At 46.1% G+C, this 11,337-nt stretch overlaps 1 protein-coding gene across 2 annotated transcripts in view; it reads left to right on the plus strand.

The window, feature by feature from the left end:
• The window catches only part of CFAP97D2 (CFAP97 domain containing 2), a 17,606-nt gene extending 11,960 nt beyond the window's left edge, over positions 1-5,646 (plus strand). The window contains exons 3-5 of one of the 2 annotated variants that reach the window (XM_059377438.1): positions 2,342-2,422; positions 3,225-3,343; positions 4,583-5,646. In XM_059377438.1, coding sequence (XP_059233421.1) covers positions 2,342-2,422; positions 3,225-3,343; positions 4,583-4,766 — 384 coding nt within the window. In that variant the 3' untranslated portion in view covers positions 4,767-5,646. The remainder of the gene's footprint in view (positions 1-2,341; positions 2,423-3,224; positions 3,344-4,582) is intronic. The other variant, XM_059377439.1, reaches the window with a different exon arrangement.
• The last annotated feature ends 5,691 nt before the right edge of the window (positions 5,647-11,337 follow it).

The raw sequence follows: 11,337 nt of genomic DNA on the forward strand, positions 1-11,337 counted from the left end.
TTTTTTTTTTTTTTTTTTTTTTTTTACAGATTTTATTTATGTATTTGTCAGAGAGAGAGAAAGAGCGAGAGCGAGCGCACAAGCAGGGTCAGGGGCAGAGGGAGAAGGAGGCTCCTCGCTGAGAAAGGAGCCTGATGCGGGACTCAGTCCCCAAACCCAGGATCCTGGCCAGAGCGGCAGACACTTAACTGACTGAGCCACCTGGGTGCCCCGCTCCCATCGCTCCTGATAGAAAGTTTGGCATGAGATTCTAGGATGGAATAGCCTTCCCTTAGGATGCTGAAGGCATTGGTCCTCATCATAAGTTAGAGTAATACGAGCTGCTGTAACAAATAGATCTTAAATGTATAAAGTATACATGTATAAAATGTATAAATGTATAAAAACGTGTATATGTTATACATGTTATACCATATAATGTTATAACATATACATATATATGTTACAAATGTATGAAGACCCCAGCACCTTCAGAGTGCAATCCCTGCGCCTATTCCCGTGTGTGGATGGCTCCGCACCAGACCCACTCACCTGTGGCTCCTCTGCCCATTAGGCTCTGTGACAACCTGGGTGCTGCTGGGGGGGTGGTGCGTGGGGGTGGGGGCGGGGCAGGGTAGAGCACAGAAGGCACACCTGCTTCGTAGAGACCTTGGCCTAAAACGAACATCTGTGATGCTGCTTTGGCAAAAAATCATCAAGGAGCCACACCTCAGTGCCAAGAGTCCTAGGAAACATGGTCCTGTCTCGACAGGAGTGACAGCTCAAGACGGTGGTAGGGTGAGCGTGAGTTAATGGATGGTCAGCCCTCTGCTTCAGCCAACACCTTCTCTAAAGAATCCTGTGACTCCTGTGTCACCAAGGGCATGGGCATGTAGGTGTTTCTTCTCGGAAACTTTTGGGAAGCAACTCCTCTTTAGTACTGTTGTTCTGACACTTTATGATGACATGCTTCTATGAGTCTCTTTGAGTTTATTCTGATGGATTCTTTCATTTTAGAGACTCTGAAAATTCTGTCCCTTTCCATTTTCTAGAAACCCTCCTAGTCCAATGTCCCTAACCCAATACTGAGTCTCTCGTGTCCTTTCATTTTCTCTCCTCCTGCCCGTCTCTACTTCTGGCTCACTTTGGGGAGGTTTCTTGGTTTTATCCTCAGCTCCTTAATTCAATTTATTTCAGTTTTAGGGCTTTTTTCAAGATTTAATTTATTTATTTGAGAGACAGAATGAGCGAGGGAAAGGGAGAGCTTGGGGAGGTGGTCAGAGGGAGAAGCAGGCTCCCCGCTGAGCAGGGATCCCCATGCGGGACTCGATCCCAGGACTCCAGGATCATGACCTGAGCTGAAGGCAGAGGTGTTAACCCACTGAGCCACCCAGGAGCTTTGATTTTAAAGATAACGTGAAAAAGTAAGGTACCAGGTGTGTTTTTATTCCCAGCATCCCCACAGCTCTGGCCAGCCCACCTCTGGTCCTGGCTGCTTCCACAGCTGGTGACAGAGGGCCCCAGGTCATGTATGTAGCCGTGCTATTGTCTCACTTCTGTTCCTTAGTCTTCCCCTCCCTTCAGAGGCCACGCATCCATCGCTGAGTGTGCTGTCCAAGCCTCTTGCCAGCTAGCCCCTCTGCCCTGTCCTGGCTCCTGCTGCCCGGCCCGCTGGCTTTCACTCCTGGAGCGAATGATGCTCACGTCATGGTTCCAGAGTCACCCGGCGGCGGGCTTTTCCCAACACGGTGGCTTGCAGGACATCAGCTGATGTGTGTGGGAACTAGTGGTCTGGCTAGCGGTCAAGCGGGGTCTGGAATATGGGGGGGGGTCCCTTTTTGTCAAAGATGGTAACGCAGATAGCCCTGATGCATTCACGCCATCACATTCTGGAATCTAGGTTTTCACCCCTCGCTGGTATGTTTTCTGACGGGAAGCTGCAGAGATCACTTGGAAGCTCGTCAGTGTTTCAGGGGCTCATCCTGCTGGAGGCCCAGAGATCAGGGTGAGGTGGACACAGCCTCATAACTCACTGCCTTAAAGGCCTCTGGCAACAGAACAGAAGTGTCGGCTGGCACTTACGTTTGATGACTTCTTACTCTGTACTTAATTCTCTACTTGAAAACCACGTGGCAAGCTCATCCCCCAGGGCTTCCCGTGTTCCCCAGGGAATAACTGGGTTTTGACTCAAGTCCTGAGCCTCATTCAGGACCATCTGCCCCAGGCTGACCTGGAATCTTTGGTGCCACAAACAAGCATCGATACTTGTCCCCAGGACCACAGCCCAGAAGCTGCCCAATCTGGGTTCATGGTAATCACCAGCTAACGTGTGCCCAGGGTCACAGGCTGCCCTGCACCACAGGTCCAGGACGCCCAGCCCCTCGTGGACGCCCGCGCCCCCTGGAGCCTCGGCCACCTCCGCCTGAAACTCAAGAAGCTGAAGGTAATTTCTCGGCTACCTCTCGGGCGCGGGTGCAGCTCATGAGGAGATGTCAACTCAGAGACTAGGGACGTGGAAAATGCGCGGTTCCTGCCGTCAGCGACCGGCCGCATCCACGCCAGTGAGCCTCATGGTGCCGGCCGGAGCCGTGGGGCGGCGGGGACGCCGGGGGTCCTCTCCGGTCCTCCGAGGACCCTTCCTCTCCGGGAAGCGAGGGCGGCGGCCTTAAGGAGGCCAGTCAGTACCCTTCCTCTAAACAGGACCTTTCTTCAAAAAATAACAAACAAGACCACGTCTTGCCCACCACAGACTCTTTATTTCTGGAAGCCTAAACCACCGAGTGAGAATAAGCCTCTCATGGCTGTGCTGCCGGGGACGCGGTCCGAGGAGGGCGGGCGGGGGCTGGCCGGGCCCGGTGCAGGCCCGCCGGTGTCCGGCCCTAAAGCAAGAGGGAGTCCCTTTCCTCTGGGCTCCGAGCGCGTCTTCTAAAATTGCTGTCTTGAAACCTGAAGTGATTTCCTCTTTAGCATCCCCGCCTCGGAGTTTCAGAGGGTGACCTAATTTCACAAAGACGCGTGGCACCCTCGCCCTTACCCCCACTCTGAGCGCCCTAACGGACTCCGATTCCCAGACAGAGGAGCGCGCCCCCCAGCACTGGGGGCGCTGATGCCCACGAGCGCGTTAGAAGGCGCAGCGGGCTCAAGTCGATGGGAGTGTGGGCTTGAAGTGACCCCCTGAGTGAGTCTGTGCAGTCACGGCCGGACGTGGCTGGTGCCCCAGAGGCTCCCTGTGTGTCTGTCCCCAGCTGGAGGAGGCGCGGCTTGCCACCATCGACAGGGACAACCGCCTGCTGCTGGAGAAGCTGTCCTGCGTCATGAGGACCGGGGGACGGACCGAGAGCGGAAACCACCACGCGCACAAGAGGTACCGGGGCCCCCGCACCCTACAGTCAGCACCAGCCCGGGCAGGGCCCAGAGCGCCGCTCCGGGGCCCACACAGAGGCGCTGCCCCGGAGCTGGAACGTTTTCTTGCCACCCTCCGTGCAGGGAGCCCTGTGCTTTTTCCTCTGTCCTTCCTAAATCAGAGGGTTTCCTGGGGCTCGGGCTAATTCTGTGCCCACAACCGAACAAGGACACCGACAGCAGCTCGCAGTGTCCCTCTGTGCCGTCCCAAGCCTGCTGCACCGTCCTCCCGCCAAACCCTCATAAGCATCCCATGAGGAAGGGGCCATGGGGAAACCGAGGCAGCAGGCAGCGAGGAACATGGCCAAGTCAGCCCCCAGGAGGCGGTAGGAAGCAGATTCCTGCCCCAGGGCCTGTGCTCAGGCTGGGCTCCTGCACTTCCATGTGCAAAAACGGCCCGATGTCCGTCTGGAAAATGCATGGAAGGCCATGTGACTTTGTGTCCCGCGTGGCATGGTGACCGCTCCTGTTTGTTACGGGGAGCCTGCTGCTGGTGCTACTCTCGACCAACAACATTGTTTTTACCCAAACCGGGGCTCTCTGTGGAGGTGCAGGACAGCAGGCCTCCACAGTCTTGAAAACCTGCTACAAATATTTAGAGACACTTATGAACCCCAAGAGCCCCTCTTCTCTAAAGCACACAGCCCCTGTCCCCTACACCCTACAAAGCCCCAGAGTTGGCCCCTGGTTTCATCACTGTCCGTTCCGTCCCGCAGTGCCTGTGAGGGATGGTTTCAGACGGGCGGGTTTTCAGTCCTACTTGAGCCTGCGCCAGTCTCAGAGAAGCTCACAGTGGTTTCCAGATTTCACAATAAATTAAGATTTAGTTGACCCTCAAGCATCAGGAAGTGTGTCACAGAGGAGGGCTCCACAGGAGGGGCGGATCCTGCATTCCAGCTGGGCTGGCCTCCTGGAAGCCTTCTGTCTTTGGGTTCTCCAACAGTGGTTCAACTGAGGTTTCACGGGGAGGTGGGAGGGTGCGGGTGGGGGACAGGGAGTGGGTCTGGGTGTCGAAATGCCTCCATGTCCAGCCCCTGCCATTAAAAACCCGGAGGAATGGGTCAACCTCCATTTTCCTGGGTTAGTTTACATTAGATTTGGAATCACTTTCTGCTTTAAAGACAGATATTAGCTGGAGTATAAAAACCCCTGTAACGAAGTAGCCTAAACTAATCGTTCATTTCCATGCACCTCAATCCAGGACAGGATCCTGCAGGGAGAGCCCCCCACCTGCTGCCTGGATTCTCTTTGAAAAACGCAAGTCCCAGCCAGCCTGCAGGTCACCCCACACCATCGAGTGGCTTCCCCCTCCTCCTCCTCGCCTGCCTGATATGTCCCACTCAGGAAATGGGGGAAGAAGGAGGGAAAAGAGGGAGCAGAAGTGATCCCGGGGAGGGGCCAGCCAGTCAGAGGGCACAGGAAGTGCCTGAGCTTGAACAAGGGGCCAGACAGGGCCGGACTTCCGGAAACATAAAAGGGATGTGAGGGCCAGAGGGGCTGCGAGGCCAACCAGCTCCTCCCACACCCGGACACCGTCTTCACAGGCCCTGCGAGCGACATGCCACCTCCTTCACCTGCTTGGATTTTAAAGCAAAGACCAGCTTGTGCCTTTCTATGCACTTCTCTTTGTTCAACTCTGGGCCATATGTCGAGAACAGAGTGTGGTCACTTTGCATGTTCAGACTCAGGATCAGTTCAGCATCACTCCTGTGTTGAAGCAGAGAGCACCGAGCTAATCACAAGGTAACAGTAGAAATGACATGTCTCCTTGTGATTAGTGTAACGAAGCCCCAGCAAGAATGGAAGTCAATGATTTTTGTCAAGAATGCATCAGTGGGGACGCGGGGTGGGGGGGCACCTGGGTGGCTCAGTGGGTTAAGCAACTGCCTTCGGCTCAGGTCATGATCCTGGAGTCCTGGGATCAAGCCCCGCCTCAGGCTCCCTGCTCAGCGGGGGGTCTGCTTCTCTCGCTGACCTCTCTCCTCTCATGCTCTCTCTCTCTCTCTCAAAAAATAAATAAATAAAATAAAATACGTCTTAAAAAAATACATAAGCATAGGTAATGTTTAAAAAAAAAAAAAAGAATGCATCAGGGGGCACCTGGGTGGCTCAGTGGGTCAAGCCTCTGCCTTCGGCTCAGGTCATGATCTCAGGGTCCTGGGATCGAGCCCTGCATCAGGTTCTCTGCTCAGCGTGGAGCCTGCTTCCTCCTCTCTCTCCGCCTGCCTCTCCGCCTACTTGTGGTCTCTGTCTGTCAAATAAATAAATAAAATCTTAAAAAAAAAAAAAAGAATTCATCAGTTTGAGCCTGATAACTGACCATTTCATTTCTCTGTCCTTTAGTTAATAAAAGACACTTATCAAATTAATAAATGGTGTGGAACGGAAGCCACCCAGAGCACTGCAAACCAGTTGGTTCAATTAGTATAAAATTACCTAGCTACCTAACTACTCAACAAGTCTAAGAGAAACTACATAACTAGCAATTGGGCTTTCACTCCTCCTGTTATTCTTCAGGGCTTTATTGAGATTGTAGTTGGCGTACGGCAAACTGTGTATGTGCGCTGTTCCACTTGACAAGTCTGACACGCTTTACCCCTGGGAGAATATCCCCACAATCTAGATAATAGCTACATCCATCGCCCCCCAAGGTCTCCTATTCCCATCAATCATCACCCAACCCTTCCTCTTTCCCGTCCACATGCATCCACAATCTGCTTGGTGTCCCTAGGGACAAGCTTGCATTTTTCTGAGTTTTGTGGGAGTATCTCCCTGCAGTGTCTGCATTTTCCTGCCTTTCACTCCACGCAATGTCGTGGCTGAGAGAGTCGACAGACCATTCCTTTTTGTGCCGAGTTGCCCTCACGGTTTTTTATCCACCCACCTACAGGTGAGCATTTGGACTGTTTCTAGTCTTTGGGTATTACAAATAAGGCTGCTAGGAGTATTCACGTTTTTTAAAAAATCAAAACCTATTATCTCTGCCCAAGACTAAAAATTCAATGATAAACGAAGAATCTCAACTATGAGTCACACAGAGAAGATCTTCCAAGCATGACAGCATAATGAGGTCCCTGGACCCACTCCCCAGTGAAACTGATAAAAATTATTTTTAAAACAACTAATTTAAGTTTATGGAAATGGTCCTAAGGGCATATACCATATAAAGAAACAATTTTCCAAGAAAAGCTGCTAAAATGTGGCCAGAACAGATAGGTTTCATATTACTGGAACTGGGACCGACTCCTTTTCCCCTCCCTCCCAGCTCAGCAAAGCAGAGACTGTTCCAGACGGCCACAGCTGACAACAGAGGACTCCTTCTCTCACTTACTCCCAGCTGGAGAGCTTTCTTCCTGGAAAAGGCAGGACTTCAGCATTTATCATCCTGTCCCCAGCTGCCTACTACTGAGACCAAGTCTCAGATGAGTATGGCCCAGAGATGGGGGCTCCTTTCTGCCCAGCTCCCACTCAAGAATGGAGGCTCTATCTCAAGTGCAGTGTTGCTGGGAATCCTGGGGCCTGATCCCCTTGGCCTAGTTCAATTACTATAGTGATTTGAAGCCATGAAGGTCTACGTGTCCTCCCCTACACAGTGGAAGGGCATGGGGTGTCACATATGGAGATGCTTGGCATCTCCCCCACTCTGAGCTTCAGAGCTCTGAGATTTTGCCTGGGAGATAAACATGCCATAAAACCAATGGCTCCTGATGTCCCCTCAAAGTAACTGACTTCTTTTGCAACAGAGTGTGGGCAAGTTCCAAACTTCATTGGACATGAAATAAAAGACATCCACATTGGGAAGGAAAGCATAAATCTGCCTCCATTCACAGATGATATGATCTTGCATACAGAAAATCCCAAGGAAACGACTAAAAAAAAGGTATTAGAACTAATAGACAAGTTCAACAAGGTGGCAAGATAGAAGATTAATGGAAAGTCCATTTTATTTTTATATACTTGCAATTAACAGTTTGAAAATGGGATTAAGAGAAGTATTCCATTCACAAAAGCATCAAAAAGAACAAAATACTTGGGAATAAATTTAATAAAAGAAGTGCAAATCTCATATTTTGAAAACTATAAAATATTGTTGAAAGAAATTAAAGAATATCTAAATAAAAAAAAAACCCATGTTCATAAATCAGAAGACTTCATATTGTTAAGATGGCAGTACTTCTCAAACCGATCTCAGATTTAATGTAAACCCTACCAGAATCCCAGCTGACTTCTTTGTAGGAGTTGACAAGTAGATATGGACATTCTTTGGAACTGCAAGGGACAGCAAATTGTCACAACAATTCTAAAAAGAAGAACAAAGTGGGAATCATGTGTCCTGATTCCAAAACTTTCTGTAAAGCAATGGTGATCAGGACAATGTGGTACCAGCATAAAGGCAGTATAGATTAATGGAATACAATCAAGAGTCCAGAAATAAACCCATGTATCTATGCCATTTATTTTCAAGTTAAGGTGCCAGGACCATTTGATAGGGAAAGAATAGTCTTTTCAACAAATAGTGCTAGAACAACTCTATACTCATATGCACAAGAATAAATTTGGACTCTTCACACCATATACAAGAATTAACTCAAAATGGATCAGACCACAATATAAAGCTGAGAATATAAAAATTCACATAAGAAAACACAGAGGTGATTCTTCTTCACCTCATATTTGGCAACGTAATAGATATGACGTCAAAACCATGAACAAAAAAGAAAATAGTAACTTGGATAAGTTAGGGTTAGTCAAAATTAATAACTTTTTTTAATTAAAAACTTTTGTGTTTCAAAGAACAATATCAAGAAGGTGAAAAGACAGCCCGCAGGATGGGAGAAACTATTTGCAAGTCATATATCTGATAAGGACTTGCATCAAGAATGTATGAAAACCTCTTATAGTCAAACGATAAAAAGAAAAATGGCGCAATTAAAAGATAGACAAAGGATCTGAGTAAATATTCCTCCAAGGAAGATATATAAAGAGCCAACAGGCACATGCAAAAAAATGCTCAACATCATTAGTCATCATGAAAAGGCAAGTCACAACCACAGTGTGATACAACTTTACTCCCACAAGAATAAAAGGCAGATAACAAATGTTGCTGAGGATGTGGAAAACTGGAGCCCTTATCCACTGCTGATGGGAATGTAAAATGCTGCAGTCACTGTGGAATAAAGTCTGACCGTTTTTCAAATATTTAAACATAGAGTTACCACATGATTCAGTAATTCCACTCCTAGATACATACACAAGAGAAATGAAAACATGTCCAAAAGCAAAACTTGTATATGAATATTCACAGCAGTATTACTCATAATAGCCAAAAGGTAGAAACGATCCAAATGTTCAAAACTGAAAAACGAATAAACCCATAACATGGAATGTTATTCAGCCATTAAAAGGAATTAAATTAAGTACTGGGCACCTGGATTGTTCAGTCGGTTAAGTGCCTGCCTTCAGCTCCCTGCTCAGCACGCGTCTGCGTCTCCCCTGTCCTCAGCCCCTCCCCTCTACTTGTGTTCTCTCTCTCTCAAATAAATAAATAAAATCTTTTAAAAAATAAATAATAAAATAAAAGGGGTAAAGTATTGAAAATACTACAACATGGATGAACCTTGAAAACATCATGCTAAGAGAATGAAGCCAGTCCCCAAAGACCATATGTTATATGGTTCCACTTATATGAAATGTCCAGGTTAGGTAATTCCAGAGAAATGGAAAGTAGATTAGTGATTACTTAGGGTTGGGTGCGCAGAGGGATAGTGAACTGATAGTTAAAGCGTACAAGGATTCTGAGGCTCCTGAGTGGCTCAACTGGTTAAACATCTGACCCTGGATTTCAGTTCAGGTCATGATCTCAGGGTTGTGGAATCAAGCCACTTGTCAGGCTCTGTGCTCAGTGGGGAGTCTGCTTGAGATTCTCTCCCTCACCCTCTACCCCTACCCCTGCTCTCTCTGTCTCTCGAAAAATAAATAAATAAATTTTTAAAAAATGGTACACGGTTTCTTTTTGAGGGTGATGAAAATGTTCTCATTGACTATGCTGCTGGTTGCATATATCCAAGATACTTATATGAATCTTTTTTCCAGAGCTACCACATTACTTGATTCAAATATCCAGTTTTCAACCAAAGCATACAAAGAAACAGGAAAGTAATACCCATTCAAAGTGGGAAAAAATGCATCAACAAAAACTGTCCCAGAGAATGGACCTGATGTCAGATATACAAGACAAAGACTTTAAAACAATGGTTTTAGATACTCAAAGAATTGAAGGAAGATGTGGAGAAAGTCAAGAAAATGAGGTATGGGGGCGCCTGGGTGGCTCAGTGGGTTAAGCCGCTGCCTTCGGCTCAGGTCATGATCTCAGGGTCCTGGGATCGAGTCCCGCATCGGGCTCTCTGCTCAGCGGGGAGCCTGCTTCCTCCTCTCTCTCTGCCTGCCTCTCTGCCTACTTGTGATCTCTCTCTGTCAAATAAATAAATAAAATCTTTAAAAAAAAAAAAAAGAAAATGAGGTATGAACAATATGGAAAGATCAACGAGGAAATATAAAACCTAAAGAAAAAACCTAAAAAAGAAACTCTGAAGTTGAAAAATTTACTGGACGGATTCAAAGGAAGATTTAAGCAGGCAGAAAAAAGAATCAGTGAACTTGAAGATAAGCAATGGAAATCATCCAGGCTGAGGAACAGAAATTAAAAAGAGCGAAGAAAAGCAGGCAGAACCTAAAGGACCTGTGTGACAACATTAAGTGGATCAACATATGTATTATAGGAGTTCCAGAAGGAGAAGAGAGAGAGGAAGGGGTAGAGAGAATATTTGAAGAAATAATGGTTAAGAACTTCCCAAATTCCATCTGAGAAGTTCAGTGAACTTCAAGTAAGATGAACTCAGAGAGACCCATGCCAAGATACATTATAATCATACTTTAGAAAGACAAGACAGAGAGAGTCTTAAAAGCACCAAAAAAGAAGAAAATCATTATATACAAGGATCATCAATAAGAGAATTAGCATATTTCTCATCAGAACCTTTGGAGACCAGAAGGCAGTGGTCTGATATATTCTGAGAACTAAAAGAAAAAAAAAAAAAAATCAGTCAAGAATCCCGTATCTAGCAAATCTGTCCTTTAGAAGTGAGGGAGAAATCAAGACACTCCCAAATATATGAAGGCTCACGGAGTTCATCACCACTAGACCTGACCCACAGGAAATGTTGAAGGGAGTCCTGAGTGAAATTACTAGTTATGATGCAGTGAATCAAAGCCATACAGAGAAATAAAGATCTCAATAACAGTAAATACATGGGCAATTATCAAAGCTGGTATATTGAAATTTTGGAACTTTAAATATTACTTTATACACACAGTTTAAGAGACTAATTTATTTAAAAGATTTGTTATTTTATGTTTGGCAGCACATGATGGGTAAGAGTGTAATTTTATGATATCAATAACTAAAAAGGATGGGAACACAGCTGTAAAGGAACAGTTTTTGTAAGTTATTGAAGTTAATCTAGTATAAACTCAATTTAGAGTGTTATAACTTTAGGATATTAAATGCAATCCTAGTGATAATCACAAATAAAATAGCTATAGAATATATGCAAAAAGAAACAAGGAAATAATTTAAAATGTTTTACTACAAAAAATCAACTAAGCACAAAAGAAGATAGTAATGCTGGAAATAAATAATATAAAGCTATAAGGCATATGGAAAACAAATAGCAAAATACCAGAAGTCCCTCCTTATCAGTAATTTATTATTACTTTAAATATAAATGGATAAACTCTCCAATCAGAAGATAGAGATTGGTATAATGTATAAAAACACATGATCAAACTATATACCATTTATAAGAGACTGACTTCAGAACCGAATAGATTGAAAGTCAAAGGATAAAAACAAATATCTCAGGCAAATCACAACCAAAAGAGAGCATAAGCATAAGA

This window comes from Mustela nigripes, chromosome 15 (assembly GCF_022355385.1).
Source record: "Mustela nigripes isolate SB6536 chromosome 15, MUSNIG.SB6536, whole genome shotgun sequence".
NCBI classification, from domain to species: Eukaryota; Metazoa; Chordata; class Mammalia; order Carnivora; family Mustelidae; genus Mustela; species Mustela nigripes.